The sequence below is a fragment of the Lynx canadensis genome, chromosome A2 (genome assembly GCF_007474595.2).
Source record: "Lynx canadensis isolate LIC74 chromosome A2, mLynCan4.pri.v2, whole genome shotgun sequence".
Classification (NCBI taxonomy): Eukaryota; Metazoa; Chordata; class Mammalia; order Carnivora; family Felidae; genus Lynx; species Lynx canadensis.
The window spans coordinates 6,474,815-6,491,713 of NC_044304.2; the positions used below are offsets into that span (position 1 = coordinate 6,474,815).

At 50.4% G+C, this 16,899-nt stretch overlaps 1 protein-coding gene across 1 annotated transcript in view; it reads right to left on the minus strand.

Annotated features, from left to right (window-relative positions):
• Positions 1–16,899, minus strand: part of LOC115527545 (mucin-16-like) — a 95,401-nt gene that overhangs the window by 63,110 nt on the left and 15,392 nt on the right. The window contains 20 exon segments of the mRNA XM_032595286.1: positions 30–2,011; positions 5,537–5,650; positions 9,529–9,644; positions 9,646–9,690; positions 9,968–10,187; positions 10,292–10,387; positions 10,390–10,492; positions 10,616–10,729; positions 10,822–11,241; positions 11,243–11,598; positions 11,601–11,720; positions 11,723–11,955; positions 11,957–12,044; positions 12,047–12,065; positions 12,150–12,269; positions 12,353–13,187; positions 13,446–13,541; positions 13,740–13,833; positions 14,613–14,859; positions 15,716–16,812. Of these exon segments, the coding sequence (XP_032451177.1) occupies positions 30–2,011; positions 5,537–5,650; positions 9,529–9,644; positions 9,646–9,690; positions 9,968–10,187; positions 10,292–10,387; positions 10,390–10,492; positions 10,616–10,729; positions 10,822–11,241; positions 11,243–11,598; positions 11,601–11,720; positions 11,723–11,955; positions 11,957–12,044; positions 12,047–12,065; positions 12,150–12,269; positions 12,353–13,187; positions 13,446–13,541; positions 13,740–13,833; positions 14,613–14,859; positions 15,716–16,812 (6,515 nt within the window).

The window sequence follows — 16,899 nt, forward strand, 5'->3', positions numbered from 1 at the left end:
GAACTGGCTTCTTTCTCTGAAAAGGTGACCCATGAGGCTGTGGCCTCCAGTTCATGCAGAGAATCAGCCAGAGTTGAAAAAGTTGTACTCGTCTCTACCCCAGAACTGGTAACCACTAAGGTCACTAACCCTGGTATGCCTGGTGAGATAGTTGTAGCTGAAAATGAACTGACTTCTGCCCCGGGAGTGGTGGCTGTTGAGAGTGTGGTACCTGATTCACTATGGGAGAAATTTGGAGTTATTCTGGAAACAGGTGTGCTGGTCTCTGAGGAATGGGTAACCCGTAAGGCTGTCTCTGATTCATGTGGGTAATCAGTCAGAGTTGGAAAAATCATACTGGTCTCTGCCTCAGAATTAGTGACCAGTGAGGTCCCCACTCCTGATACACCAGGGGAGACGGTCAGAGTTGGGATGGAAGAACTGGTCTGTGCTCCAGGATGATTAACCCATGAGACTGTGTTCGCTGGTTCTCCAGGAGAAAGAGTCAGAGTTGAAATAACCATACTGGCATCTGTCCCAGAGCTAGTGGCCTGTGAGGTCACCATATCTGGTACGTCAGGGGAGATAGGTGTAGTTGGAACAGCTGAACTGGCTTCTGTCTCAAGGCTGGTGGCTGTTGAGGGTTTGCTATATGATTCACTATGGGAAACACTGGGGGTTGTCCTGGGAACCGTTGGGTTGGACACTGCAGGATGGGTGACCAAGGAGACTGTTGTGTCTGATCCATACAGGGATTCAGTCAGAGTAGAAGAGGTTGTACTGGTGTCTGTCCCAGAACTAGTGGTCTGGGAGGTCACTGTAGCTGGCACACCAGATGAGACAGTCACTGTTGGAATGGCTGAACTGGCTTCTACCCTAGGAGTGGTGGCCATTGAGAGTATGGTGTCTAATTCACTTTGGGAAAAATTTGGAGTTATTCTGGAAACAGGTGTGCTATTCTCTGTGGAATGAACCCACAAGGCTGTTGCATCTGGCTCACCAGGGGAAACAGTTGAAGTTGCAACAGTGGAAATGGCTTCTGTCCCAGGAGGGGTGACCCATGAGGCTGTTGTCTCTGGTTCATGTGGAGAATCAGTCAGAGTTGTGAAAGTTGTATTGGTCTCTGCTCCAGAACTGGTAACTGGTGAGATTCCCACCCCTGATACACCAGGGGAAATGGCTGGAGTTGGAATGGCTGAACTGGCCTGTGCCTCAGGATGGGTAACCAATGAGGCTGCTGCATTTGGCTCACCAGGGGAAGTAGTCGCAGTTTGATCAGTTGGGCTGGTCTCTGCTCCAGAACTAGTATCCATTGAGGTCACCAGCCCTGGCTCACCAGGAAGGACACTTGGAACTAGAATAGATGAACTGCTCAGTGCCCCAGGTTGGGTGACCCATGAGGTGTTGGTCTCTGGTTCATCTTGGGAGTCAGTCAGAGTTGAAATAACTGTGCTCATCTCTGCCCCAGGACTAGTTACCAGTGAGGTCACCATTTCTGGTACACCAGGAAAGACAGTCAGAGTTGGAACTGCTAAACTGACTTTTTCCCCAGAACCAGTAGCTGTTGGGGGTGTGCTGTCTGATTCGATGCGGGAAACACTCAGGGTTGCCCTGGAACCAGTCAAGCTGGTCTCTGCAGAATGAAAGGCTCGTGAGGTTGTGGTCTCTGGCTCACCAAGGGAAACAGCCAGAGTTGGAGAAGCTGGACCGTTCTCTGCATCAGAACTAGGGACCAGTGAGGGTGTAGTCTGTGAGCCTCTATTGAAAACAGATGGGGTTGTCCTGGGAACTTCTGTGCTGGTCTCTGCTCCAGGTATGGTGGCCAATGAGGCGGTCATCTGTAGAACATCAGAGGAAATATCTGGGGTTGAAATGATCGCTCCTCTTGTGCTTGTGCTGGTCACCTTGCCTGATGTCCTGAGGAGAGTCCACGTTCCCGAAGTGGGGGTAGAGACAGTAGTGGTCAGAGTTGCTGTAGAGGTGGTCTTCAGAGCTGTGGTCTCTGCTCTCTCCATCCAGTCTGTTGGTAGTCCTGTTAATTGGGGGATGGACACATAGTTTGCACAAAATAATTGCTGCTTACTGGACTGGCACTAGCTACTTTTTTCTCCACATGAGGAAACGGAGAGAAATGTCTCTGCCTGGGGTATATGCTTCTGGAACGGGAGAAGGAATTGTCAGAGGCATCCCCACACCTTCCCTTTCTCGTGTGGCACTGTAACTCCATGAATTCTTAACCACTCCTTGTTCCCAAACATTTTCTGTATTCTCCGGCCCCCGAGCCTTTTCTTAAGGCTGTTTCTCTTGTCTGACTCATCCATCGTTCATCAGATTCCTTACGTTCTGCCCTTCTTCAAACCCTAGCATGAACCTACCTTTACAAATCCATGTCAGAATTCATCTTTCCCTTCTCGATATTTCCTTATCCTAATGTCTGAATCGGCACAGTGGCACGCCTCACGGTCGGCTTGGTAAGAGCTATTCGTAGCCAGAAGACTGCTTGGCATACAGTAGGTGCCCACAAATATTTGCTGAATAAATGAGCGAGTGAATGAATGGATACATAGATGGAGGTATGCAAAGAGAGATGTCTTCTCTGGCTTGAGAGAGATCAGGTATCATTGTGCTCAAGAGCTTGGGCTCCGTTAGAAGGTGGTCCTGCACTCAGATTCCGACTCCCCCACTAAATGGATGTGTTACCAAACCTTGCTGGACTTCCATATTCTCATCTGTAAAGTAGATATAAGTACAGTGGCCATCTCAGAATGCTGATAAAAATTCACCAAGCACGGTGCCTGGCTCAAATACTGCTACTACCTGCTATCACTGCTGTTAACTCCTATTACCACCTATTACCATGGTTATTATTACCATTACTTCGGCTACTATTACCTCCTATCACTGGGGTTATTACTGCTATTTTTACTACTTTTTGTGTTTCCACTACAAAATAAATGTTTGCTGAGCCAGAATTTGCCAGGAACCATGCTAAACCAAAGCTGGCCAAGGTGACTGGAATTCAGATTCTGAAGATGAGTAAAGTTGCATTGGCCGAGACAGCAGCTACTGACTGGGGCCTCAAAAAATGGTCCGAGAGAAGGATGGAGGACCATCGGGAGGCTTCTCCAGAAAGACCACAAAGCCCATTGACTTGGTCCAGGAACAAAATAAAAGGGATTTGGACTCTGATGGGGAGCCATGTCCCTCTTTTACTAAGATCATCTAAAAAAACCCCATATTTCTGGGAGTGGATATACTAACATGCTTTATATGTATTTGGTGTTGATGAGGAGGGGGGTGGGGAGGGACAACTGCCAAGCACCTAGCGTGCTTTATCTCTTTGATCCTCATCAGAGCACTTAATATACATTATATTGTTCTTGCAGTTTCGTAGAAGAGAAAGACAGAAACTCAGAGCTCATCATCTACCAAGGTCACACAGCTGCTGGCCACTGGTGTGGAAATTTGAACATCGTTCTGCCTGAGTGCTAAACCAGCACTCTTCAGCACTTAAATCTATGATTCCCTAACTGAAGTTCAAGATCCTGTGGGAGCCAGGATGAAAAGAGAAGGACGTAAGGAGAAAATGTCCATCCGGAGAGGTTAAACAAGAGTTCTCTGGTTCAGTGGTTCTCAAACCTGGGGTGATTTTGCTCCCAGGGGATACTTGGCGATGTCAGGAGACCTTTTTGGTCATCGCTACTGTGTATATGTGGAGGGTGCTACTGGCATGTGGTGAGTAGAGGCCAAGGATGCTGCTAAACATCCCACAGTGCACAGGACAGCCTGCAAGTAATTATTTGCCCGATGGGACTGAGGCTGAGAAACCCCGCTCTATTTTGAAAGCAGTCAGTGAATATGGTTAGCTATTCCTCAGAAGCTTTGCCATCTAAATACTGGTCACCACCTGAATGAAACCCAGTGATTCATTTCTTGGTGACCCGACATAGTCAATCCTGTCAACGCCCCACTTATACCCTATACAGTGACCCCGATGGGATCCTGATGCAGACTCTGTGACTCCACACCTAAGGGCGTTCACTCAGCCTGTGTGTGTTGGGGTGCAGGGCAGGCTGGAAGTGCTGAGGGTTATAACCGCAGGGTCAAGCATCCCACAGCCAATGACAGAAGGAAGTTGGCTGACAAAAGCCCCAGCTGCTTCATTCCTCAGATTAGACAACACTGAGATGTTCTAGGCTGTCTCCCAGAGCTCCCCAGTGGGACCGACACTGTGGCCCGTAGCTGTGGCCTGATCATGAATGCACCTTGCGTTGACTTCCCTTCCTGGTCTTCTCCAGTGCTTCCTGGGACCATCCCCCACCTGTGACAAACCACCTGTCCCATATTCTTAACTCAAGTTTGCTTCTGGGGGAACCGAATCAAAGATGCCTGGTCACAGGATAAGACTAATAACCTGACTGGGGGGTAGGAGTGACTCTGTCCAAAGCCTGCATCTTGGAAAAAGACTCCAAAATGTACTGGTAAAATAGACTGGTCTCCAAAAATCTTGGGAACAGCTTAATGGGTATGGGGAGCTTTACCTTTTAACCACACAATGAGGAGGACCCCTTGCCATATACATCTGTACCTCTTAAACTCTCAGACAGAACAATAATACTGAGAAATGTTAACAGGTGCCTTTTAGAGGGAAAGATTCCACAGTCAATAATGGTGTAAAACCCTAGGTTGAATAAAGCCAAACGAATTTCTTTACAGTAGAATTTCTCAGAGCCTTTAATATATTTATGCATGCTATCGTTCTTTAGGAAGGAGCAATATATTCGCCAAACTTTTTTTTTTTTTTTGCCACAAAATTCTTTGTCTTTTTGTTAGGGGTATCCAAGCATTACCAAGCCTTAGAAGGTTTCCTGAATATTGTTTTCTGTTGCTGTCTCCAGGATCATTTCCCATCACTCCATCCTTCTACCTCACACTTTAGCAAAGGTGAATTATTTGTTCCTCCAAGATATTTCCAGTTTTACCCCTCTCTGTGCTTTTGCATGTGGCTGGCTATTCCCTCTATCCAGAATGTCTTCATCAACTCCCTTTGTCTTTCTGGTAAATCCCTAGTCATCCCTTCAAACCCAGTTCAAATATTATCCCCCCCCCCCCATGAAGCCTTCCTTCTATAGTTCAAATACATCTTCATTGCATACATTTACATTTGCATCACAGGAATTTTGTTCCTTTGTTGTTTCCCGCCGGTCTGAGAGCTCTGAGGATACCGTGCCCAAGGATTCTCATCTGCACATCCTCAGCTTATAGCACAGTCTCTAACACAGAGAGAGTGATCAATACGCATTTTCAGAATTAAGTTAAACTGGGTCATATTTGTGGGATTGGCATATCCACCCTTGAACTAAACTCACTATGCATGTTATGAGGAAAAGAAAAGTGGTAACATCCACCTGGTAACAATTAGACAAAGATCCAGCTAAGACAGGGAAGCCCATGACCACCCCACATTATTCTTTCTCTTAAGAAACATTTCATCTCTCTGGAAGAGGAAATAAGGTCACAAGTGGGATTACAGGGAAGTAAGCAAAGGTGAACCTACCTGTAGGACTGGCAGATGATGTGGGTGCCACATGTACATGGACTGGTCCTGTGACACCTCCGTGGGCTGCTTCATTGGGTATCTTTGTAATACGCTCCACGATGCCATCAGTCCCTGTGGGTGAGGGTGGAGAAGAAACCTGGGTTAATTAATCTCATCCAGAGAGAGAGCACTGTTCAAATGAATCCACTTCATTGACTATACAACTCAATTCTTCTCAAGTGCAGGACTTGAGCCAGGGCTATATGCCACGAGTGACCAGCCCTGTCCATTCGCCCATTCATCCACCCATAGATTTGTCCATCTTTCCTTCTACCATTGCTATATGTACCCATCCATCCTTCCTTCTTTCATTTATCCATTTTTCCATTCTTCCTTTGATCCTTCTATTCCCCCAACCACCCTTCTACCTTCTTACCATCCTGTTTATCCCTTGCTTCCAGAACACCCATGACTCAACTACTGAGCCATGTTTTAAGACCCGGATCAAGACCTGTCAATGTACCAATCAATTTTATTGTGAATTGAGAGGTAACCAAGTCATCCTCCTATAGATGTTGTCCATCAAAGCAGGTGCTAAAGTGGTTAGCACACCTGTCTCCCAAACAAAAGTTGGGGCCAAATTCAACTTTTCAGAGGAATGGAATCCCCAAGAGGTTCCTTTCCTCATCTTCAGATCTCTTGGAGGGGGTGTACCTCTTCCTAGGCCCCAAGTCCTTCCCACATCCCATACATACTTTGTTCCATCATCTTTTATTTGCTCACCAATTTCTTCACTTTTCCCTTGTGTTTGACTCTGTCCTTAATATAAAAACATAATCATTTCAAAGGGGGATATTGAGCCTATATCTATGTGTAATTTAGCTGTTTTGCTAGTTCTATTCAACTCGCTCATACTCCCTTCATTAGAGTCCCCGAGGGCCCACACGTTGTCAAAGGACTCACCGCATTTCAACTTGACTGCCAAGCATCTGATGGGACTGACAATTTTCCTTCCTAAAACTCTCCCCTCCTATAGCTTCTATGATGCCAGAATCTCTTTCTTTTTCTACTCCCTCCTGACCACTGCTGCTTAGCCTAATAATTAAAAGCATAGATTCCTAGTGCCATATAGTCTGAGTTCTTACTACTTATTAGCTTTGTGATCTTGAGCAAATCACTTAACCTTCTGTGCCTTGGTTTACTCATCTGTAAAATGAGCTTATAATCATCTTTTCTTTAAAAAAGGTGTGTTGGAATGAGGATTAAATAACTTAAAATTTTTTTTAAGTTTATATTTATTTGAGAGAGAGAGAGAAAGAGAGAGTGGGGGAGGGGCAGAAAGAGAAGGAGACACAGAATCTAAAGCAGGCTCCAGGCTCTGAGCTGTCAGCACAGAGCCTGACATGGGCTGGAACCCACGAACTGCGAGATCATGACCTGAGCCAAAGTTGGATGCTTAACCAACTGAACCCACCCAGGCGCCTGAGGATTATGTAACTTAATAGAACAGTGCCTTGACATAGAATAAGTGCCCTAGGAAAATCTATTGTTACTGGAGTGCCTGGGTGGCTCAGTTGGTTGAGTGTCTGACTTCGGCTCAAGTCATGATCTCACAGTTCGTGGGTTCAAGGCTTGCATTGGGCTCTGTGCTGACGGCTTAGAGCCTGGAGCTTGTTTCAGATTCTGTGTCTCCCCCTCTCTCTGCCTCTCCCCTGCTTGCCCCTGCTTGTGTGTGTGTCTCTCTCTCTCAAAAATAAATAAGCATTAAAGAAATAAAAATCTATTGTTATTAACATTATCGTTGTCATAATCATAGTAATGTTAAAACATCTATCATGGTACTGGAGTCATCCAATGACTTGCTTATTTATATTTGCTTCTCCAGTGCCTAGAACTGAGGATAGATCAACAAATGTTTGCTGAAAGAATTTCTGTGCAGTAATAAACTCCTAAATAACTCCTTTATACCTCTCAGGAAAAGAGTCATTTCCTATGAGACCCTAATAATGGGAGTACGGGATCAGTGGGTCCTTACTTGTCAGCTGTGTTGAGTGTGGAGGAAGTTGAGAAGCCCTCGTCTCTGTTCCTAAGTGAATCTGCTCTGTCATTCTGGTATCCACACTGGATGATAAAGATGTCCTGACTGGCTTGGTCCATGTCTCCAAAGTACTGGCCACAACCAAGGGTCCTTCAGCAGTGCTGCCCTCTGTCCCAGTGTTGGTGGCCACTGTGTGCAGGGTAGCCGTTGAGGAAGTGCTCCCCTGGGGGGCTGGGCTGGTTGAAACATCTGTGGTAGTGGAGGCCGAAGAGGGGAAAGGCATTGAAACTGATGAAGGTAGACTGTCTGCCACAGTGGACAGAGCATCTCTAGGGCCTGGTTGCGTCCAAAATAATGGACTGGCTGAGAAGGTGGCTGAGCTGGCACCTGGGACTCCAGATGTAGCTGCTGACGGAGAAGGTGCCAATGTGTCAGCTGAAAGGGTCTCAGCTGAAGACAGCATTACTGTGCTCAGGTGATGAGTCCTTTCTGATACAGACACAGAAAGCTTGGGTTCTGGGAAGGAGGTTACACTGGCAGGCCCTGCGAAAGAGAGAGATGCGTAAGAGAGAGAGATCCACTTGAATTCCATCACACTGCCAAGATGAAGGCTGGTCCAAAACCCATATTTTCCCAGTGACTTCAGGCTTGGAACCCTTGAAAGTATGAGTGGAGAGGGGCACCTGGGTGGGTCAGTCAGTTGAGTGTCTGACTTGTGATTTCAGCCCAGGTCACGATCCCAGGGCTGTGGGATCGAGCCCCATGTCAGGCTCTGTGACAAGGGTGGAGTCTTCTTGAGATTCTCTCTCTCTCTTCCTCTGCCCCTAGCCCCTGATCTTGTGCATACTCTCTCTTTCTCTCTCTCCCTCTCTGTCTCCAAAATAAAACAAAACAGAAAAACATTAGTGGACAGAGGAGATAAAGGTGTGTTTAAAGGTGACTATAAACTAGAGTCTAGGGCTATGAATGTCTCCTGCAGTCCAGGAGAGAGATGGGAAAGTGGCCCTGCCTCAACGTTCTGGGGCCAAAGAAGATCAGTATTGGAGTGGAAATATTAGTCTCCTCCATGGAACAGATAATGCCCGTTGGATAAGAGGCTCTGCAAGGCTCATTAGGACAGAGAAAGGTGCCACACTGCAGAAAAGCTAGTCTACACGTTAATTACACTATAGTTGTGTAAAGAAACTTATATTCTTTTAATTTACAGTATGTCAAGAGTGGCCTATTGTTTCAAAGGAGGTGCTCTTCCATAATGGAGATAAAATGATTAAAGATCCCAAGACTATGACTAATAAAACTCTGTCAGAGCTAGAAATGTGAGGTGAGGTTGAGAGGAATAGGAAATAATTTCTTTTTTTTTTTAATTTTTTTTTCAACGTTTATTTATTTTTGGGACAGAGAGAGACAGAGCATGAACGGGGAGGGGCAGAGATAGAGGGAGACACAGAATCGGAAACAGCTCCAGGCTCTGAGCCATCAGCCCAGAGCCCGACGCGGGGCTCGAACTCACGACGCGCGAGATCGTGACCTGGCTGAAGTCGGACGCCCAAACCGACTGCGCCACCCGTGTGCCCCGAAATAATTTTCTAATATCAGTTATTGTGAAAGAATCTAGAGAAAAGAAGGGTGAAGCATGGAACCTACAAAAAAAAGCAAAAGCAGGGTTTATAGAAGAAAGAAGAAAGAAGAAGAAAGAAAGAAAAGAAAGAAAGAAAGAAAAGAAAGAAAAGAGAGAAAAAGAAAAGGAAAGAAAAGAGAGAAAAAGAAAAGAAAAGAGAAAGAACAAGAGAAAAGAAAAGAAAAGAAAAGAAAAGAAAAGAAAAGAAAGAAAGAAAACTCTTGCTTAATGTATCCTTGCAACAATCTGCGTGCTATGGATCCTCTCTCACCCACTAAAAATGTGAGTCACTCAGCCACCAACTGTAGTTAATGTGTCCAAGGTAAGGTATCCTATGATACAGCCATAGAGTACCTTTCTTGGTGATGATGGTGACTTTTCCAATATCAACACTAGGGGAAGAGGTAGAAAGCCCAGTGTGAATTCCATAGGGGATGTCTGGTGACATTGTGGCAGAACAGGGCCAGGCACGATGTCCTGCTGGGGGACATGATGTCTGTCCTGGAGGCCTCAGCACTGGTCCAGGTGAAGACCTCAGAAGGGATGCTGATGTCCTCTGGGCCTGAGCTGGTGGGCTGGGACATGATGGTTTCCCTCATTTCCAGGCGAGAGGCGACGTTGACTGTGTGTCAGTCTCCATGGTTCCAGAGAGGCCAGGCATTGGTGTGGGAGCCATGGTGTCTCCATCAACGGAGAAGGTCTCAATTGGAGACATGCGTGGGGCTGTTGTTGAAGCCAGCTGGGGCTGAGGAGTGGACTTCCATGCAGTACTGAGGGTCCCCACGTGGGTCACTGCTGTGTTTCGGGAGGGTGAATGGACTTGGCAGTTGTAGAGGCGTCAGACGTGTCCTGTATTTCCACTGAGGTCTGACTCAGACCTGAAGGTGAACTGGTCACACTTTCTGAGCTCATACCCATGGGCTGTGGGACCTCAGCAGGCCAGTGTGACAGGTAAGGTGACAGAGTCAGAAGGAAAAGGACTACTGGCTGGCAGTGTGTTGGACACTGAGAAGCTGAGGTCATGGCATGGGAAGGCACCAGGGGAAATGGAGAAGCTGATGTCCTGCTCAGAGGATGGGCTGGTAGCGTGACTCATCCTCAGAACCTCTGTCCGCACTAGTGGTCATCTCTGCTCCGTAGAAATCCTGAGTCATACCCGAGTGCATATGAGCCCCCGAGGCTGTGGCTGATGTGTTCCAAGGAAATGTGCCCTGGATGTAGCCGCCAGGGGAACAGTTTCAGTCTCCATGGTTTTAGGTGCAGCTTCTGCCACGATGGGGGAGGTAGAGAGCTTGGTGTTTGATTCTCGAGGTGAAGTCTGTTTGAAATTGTGGGCCAAATAGGGACAGGGATGGATGTTCCCTTAGGGGAGTGATGGCTTGGTCCTGGAGGCCTCAGGACTAATACCAGTGACACCTTGGAAGGGACAGTGCTTTCCTACCGGAGCTGAGCTGGTGTGGGCATACATGCCACTTTCCCATGGTTCCAGGCCAGAGATGACACTGACAATGTCACAGTCTGTGTGGTTCCAGAGAAGCCAGGCATCGCATGGAGGCTGTGGCATCCCCACGGAGGGAAGAAGTCTCACTGAGACGTGCCTGTGGCTGTCTCTGAGCCAGCTGGGGCAGAGGAGTGGGAATCCCCTACAGAACTGAGGGTCCCCACGTGGGTCACTGCTGTGCTTTCAGGAAGGTAAATGGCCTCTATAGTGGAAGAGGCTTCAGGTGAGGTCCGGATGTCCACTAATGTGCTACTTAGACCTGAGGGTGAACTGGTCACACCTTCCAAGCTCATGTCCCATGTACCGGGGATCGTCAGCAGGTCAGGGGTGAGAGATGAGGTGACATGATCAGGTGGAGAAGGGCTAGTGGCTAGCAGTGTGGGAGACACTGCAGAAATCGAGGACATGGCAGGTAAAGGCATCAAGGAAGATGGAGAGCTGATGTCTTGCTCAGAGGAAGGGCTGGTGGGTGACGCATCCTCAGAACCTGTGTCCACGCTAGCGGTCATCTCTGAGCGTGGAGAACCCTGAGTCACAACCAAGTGTGTCTGTGCCCCTGATGCTGGTGGCTGATGTGTCCCAGGCTAGTGTGCCCTGGGGTGTAGCACCCAGGGGGACAGTTTCAGTGGTCATTGTTATAGGTTCAGATTCTGCCTTGACAGGGGAGGTAGAGAGCCTGGTTTTGATTTCTGTGGGGATGTCTGGTGACACTGTGGCCTGACCAGGGCCAGGGATGGATGTCCTGCTGGGGGACATGACGGCTGTCCTGGTGGCCTCAGGACTAGTACCAGTGGACACCTCAGGAGGGACGGTGATTTCCTCTGTGGCTGAGCTGATGTGCCAGGATGTGCTGGTTTCCCGTGGTTCCAGGGCCAGGGACGACTCTGACTGTATCTCAGTCTCCGTGGTTCCCAAAGAGGCCAGGCATTTGTGTGGGAAGCCGGTTCCCCACTGAGGGAGGAGGTCTCGACTGGAGACATTCCTGTGGCTGGCTCTGAGACATTTGGGGCCGAGGAGTGGGATTCCCATGTGGAACTGAGGGATCCCGTTGAGTCATCGCTGTGTTTTCGGCATGGGAAATGGCCTCTGTAGCAGTAGAGTATTCAGACGTGGCCCGAGTCTCCACCACTGAGATGCTGGTCAGAACCTGAGGGTGACTGGTCACCCCTTCTGAGCTCATGCCCCACGTGCTGGGGGTCCTCATCAGGCCAGGGGTGAGAGGTGAGGTGACAGGAACCAGAGAAGGACCATGGCTGGCAGAGTGGGGGGCACTGCAGAAGTTGAGTCATGGCATGAAAAGGCACCAGGGAAGATGGAGAATTGATGTCTTGCTCAGAGGAAGGTCTTGTGTGTGTCTCATTCTCAGAACTCTTTCCATGCTAGTGGTCACCTCTGAGCGTGGAGAACCCTGAGTTATTGCTGAGTGTATATGAGACCCTCCCGGCTGAGGCTGATGTGAACCAGGCTAGTGTGCCCTGGAGGTAGCTCCTGGGGGGAACTGTCTGGTGGCCATGATTATATGTGCAGATTCTGCCTCAATGAGGGAGGTAGAGAGCTGGTGTGATTCCCATGGGATGTCAGGGGACATTGTGGGCTGAGAAGGGAAAGGGATGGATGTCCTGCTGTGGGGAGATGACGTCTGTCCTGGAGGCCTCAGCACTAGAACCTGTGGGACACCTCAGGGGGGATGGTGATTTCCTCCGTGGCTGAGCTGGTGTGCCGAAAGGAGTCCAATTCCCACAGTTCCGGGGCCAGGGATGACGATGACACTGTTTCCTTCTCTGTGGTTTCCCAAGAGGGCAGGCACTGGTGTGGAAGCCGTGTGTCCTGACCGATGGAGGAGGTCTCTATTGGAGATGTTCCTGTGGCTGGTTCTGATGAGGCTGGGGACGAGGAGTGGGATTCCTGGGCAGAAAGGAGGGTTGCCGCATGGGTGACTGCTGTGTATTCAGGAGGATGAATGGCCTCTGTAGGGGTAGAGGCTTCAGATGTGGCCCAAGTGTCCACTAACGTGCTGGTCAGAACTGAGGGTGAACTGATCACACCTTCTGTGCTCATGCCCCACGTTCTGTGGATTGTTGGCAGGCCAGTGGTGAGAGGTGGTGAGGTGACAGGAGCAAGAGGAGAAGGCCTACTGGCTGGCAGTGTGGGAGACACTGCAGAGGCCGAGGTCATAGCATGTAAAGGCACCAGGGAAGATGGAGAGCTGATGTCCTGCTCAGTGGAAGGGCTTCTGTGTGACATATCCTCAGAAACCCTGTCCACGCTCGTAGTCCCATCTGAGTGTGGAGAACTCTGAGTCACAGCTGAGTGCATCTCTGTCCACGAAGCTGTGGCTGATGAGTCCCAGGCTATACTGCCTTGGGATGTAGTCGGTCGGGGAACTGTTTTGGTGGTGTTGGATATGGGTGAGGATCCTGCGATGACAGGTGAGATAGAGAGCCTGCTGTTGATACCCGTGGGGATGTCTGGTGACACGTTGGCCGACCAGGTCCAGGGATGGATGTCCCTGCTAGGGGAGATGACAGCTGTCCTGAGCCTCAGCACTATTACCAGTGGACAGCTCGGAAAGGACGGTGATTTCCTCTGGGGCTGAGCTGTATGGCGGGATGTTCCAGTTTCCCGTGGTTCTGGGGCCTGGGACGACATGACTGTGCCTTTGTGCTCCGTGGTTGCAGAGAGGTCAGGCATTGGGAGTGGAAACCATGGTGTCCCCATCGAGGGAGGAGGTCTTGACTAGAGATGTGCCTGTGGCTGATTCTGAGCCAACTGGGGCCGAGGAGTGGGATTCCCTTGAGGTACCGAGGTTCCCACCTGGGACACTGCTGGGTTTTCAGAAGGGGGCATTGCATTTGTAGTGGTAGAGCTTCAGGCGTGGCCCATATCTCCACTGAGGTCTGACTCAGGCCTGAGGGTGAACTGTTCCACAACCTTTCCAGAGCTCGTACCCCAATGTGAATGTGGGTCCTCGGCAGGCCAGTGGTGAGAGGTGAGGTGACAGAGTCAGAAGGATAAGAACTACTGGCTGGAGGTGTGGGGACACTGCAGAAGGTCAAGGACATACCTTGTAAAGAAGGCACCAGGGAAGATGTAGAGCCTGATGTCCTGCTCAGAGGAAGGGCTGGCAGGTGACTCAATCTTCAGAAACTCTGTCCCCGCTAGCGGTCATCTCTGGGCGTGGAGAACCTTGAGTCACGGCTGAGTGTGTCTGTGGCCCCGATGCTGGGTCTGATGTGTCCCAGCTAGTGTGCCTTGGGATGAGAGTCCCTGGGGGACCAGTTTCAGTGGCCATGGTTATAGGTTCAGATTCTGCCTTGACAGGGAGGTAGAGAGCCTGGTGTTGATTTCTGTGAGGATGTCTGGTGACATTGTGAGCTGAACAGGGCCAGGGGTGGATGTCCTGCTAGAGAACATGGCGTCTGTCCTGGAGGCCCCGGCACTAGACTCAGTGGAGACCTTGGAAGAGATGCTCATGTCCTCTGTGGCTGAGATAGTATGGGGGGGGAATGTGCCATTTTCCTGTGGTTCCGGGGCCATGGACGACTGTGACTGTGTCTCAGGCTCCGTGGTTCCAGAGAGGCCAGGCGTTGGTGTGGAAGCTGTGGCATCCCCATCGAGGGAGGAGGTCTTGATCGGAGACATGCTTGTGGCTATCTCTGAGCCAGCTTGGGGCCGAGGAGCGGATTCCCATGTGGAACTGAGGGTCCCCTTGTGGGTCACTGCTAGTGTTTTTCAGAAGGGTGATAGCTTCCGTAGTGGTAGAGACTTCAGATGGGGTCCATACGTCGACTGAGGGTTTGACTGAGACCTGAGGGTGAACTAGTTACACCTTCTGAGCTCGTACCCCATGTGATGTGGGTCCTCGCAGGCCAGCGGTGAGAGGTGAGGTGACAGAGTCAGAAGGAAAAGGACTACTGGCTGGGAGAGTGGAGGACACCTGCAGAGGACGAGGTCATGGCATGTAAAGGCACCAAGGAAGATGGAGAGCTGACGTCCTGCTCAGAAGAAGGGCTTGAGAGTGACACACCCTCAGATCGCCTGTCCATGCTAGTGGTCACGTCTGAAGGTGGAGAACCCTGAGTCACAGCCGAGAGCGTATGAGGCTCCAAGGCTGTCGCTAATGTGCCCCAGGCTAGCATGCCCTGGGATATAGCTTCCGGGGGAATGGTTTTCAGTGGCCTTGGCTATAGGTGAAGATTCTGCCATGACTGGTGAGGCAGAGAGCCTGGTGTGATTCCCATGGGGATGCCTGGTGACAACTGTGGCCCGAGTAGGGACAGGGATGGAAGTTCCACTCCGGGAGATGAACACTGTCCTGGAGACCCCAGACCTAGTACCAGTGGACACTTCGGAAGGGACGGTAATTTCCTCTGTAGCTGAGGTGGTGTGCTGGGATGTGATGGTTTCCTGTGGTTGCGGGCCAGGGAGGACTTTGACTGTGTCTGAGTCTCCGTGGTTCCAGAGAAGCCAGGCATTGGTGTGACAAGCCATTGTGTCCCACCAGTGGGGAGGTCTCAATCGGAGATGTGCCAGTGGCTGTCTCTGAGACAGCTGGGCTGAGGAGTGGGCTTCCCATGCAGTACTGAGGGTCCCCATGTGGGTCCTTGCTGTGGTTTCGGGAGGGTGAATGGCCTCTGTAGTGGAGGAGGCTTCAGATGTGGCCTGGGTCTCCACTGAGATGCTGCTCGGTCCTGAGTTTGAACTGGTCACGCTTTCTGAGCTCATGCCCCATGTCCTCAAGAGGCTGAGGGTGAGAGGTGAGGTGACAGAAGCAGGAGGAGAAGGGCTAGTGGGTGGTAATGTGGGGGACACTGCAGAGGCCGAGGTCACGGCGTGGAAAGGCTCTGGGGAAGATGGAGACCTGATGTCCTGCTCAGTGGAAGGGCTTCTGCGTGACATATCCTCAGAAACCCTGTCCACGCTCGTAGTCCCATCTGAGTGTGGAGAACTCTGAGTCACAGCTGAGTGCATCTCTGTCCACGAAGCTGTGGCTGATGAGTCCCAGGCTATACTGCCTTGGGATGTAGTCGGTCGGGGAACTGTTTTGGTGGTGTTGGATATGGGTGAGGATCCTGCGATGACAGGTGAGATAGAGAGCCTGCTGTTGATACCCGTGGGGATGTCTGGTGACAACGCTGGCCGACCAGGTCCAGGGATGGATGTCCTGCTAGGGGAGATGACAGCTGTCCTAGAGGCCTCAGCACTATTACCAGTGGACAGCTCGGAAAGGACGGTGATTTCCTCTGGGGCTGAGCTGGTATGGCGGGATGTTCCAGTTTCCCGTGGTTCTGGGGCCTGGGACGACATTGACTGTGCCTTTGTCTCCGTGGTTGCAGAGAGGTCAGGCATTGGAGTGGAAACCATGGTGTCCCCATCGAGGGAGGAGGTCTTGACTAGAGATGTGCCTGTGGCTGATTCTGAGCCAGCTGGGGCCGAGGAGTGGGATTCCCTTGAGGTACCGAGGGTCCCCACCTGGGACACTGCTGTGTTTTCAGAAGGGGGCATTGCATTTGTAGTGGTAGAGGCTTCAGGCATGGCCCATATCTCCACTGAGGTCTGACTCAGGCCTGAGGGTGAACTGTTCACACCTTCCGAGCTCGTACCCCATGTGATGTGGGTCCTCGGCAGGCCAGTGGTGAGAGGTGAGGTGACAGAGTCAGAAGGATAAGAACTACTGGCTGGAGGTGTGGGGGACACTGCAGAAGTCAAGGACATACCTTGTAAAGAAGGCACCAGGGAAGATGGAGAGCTGATGTCCTGCTCAGAGGAAGGGCTGGCAGGTGACTCATCTTCAGAAACTCTGTCCCCGCTAGCGGTCATCTCTGAGTGTGGAGAACCTTGAGTCACGGCTGAGTGTGTCTGTGCCCCCGATGCTGTGTCTGATGTGTCCCAGGCTAGTGTGCCTTGGGATGAAGTCCCTGGGGGACCAGTTTCAGTGGCCATGGTTATAGGTTCAGATTCTGCCTTGACAGGGGAGGTAGAGAGCCTGGTGTTGATTTCTGTGAGGATGTCTGGTGACATTGTGAGCTGAACAGGGCCAGGGGTGGATGTCCTGCTAGAGAACATGGCGTCTGTCCTGGAGGCCCCGGCACTAGACTCAGTGGAGACCTTGGAAGAGATGCTCATGTCCTCTGTGGCTGAGATAGTATGGGGGGGGGAATGTGCCATTTTCCTGTGGTTCCGGGGCCATGGACGACTGTGACTGTGTCTCAGGCTCCGTGGTT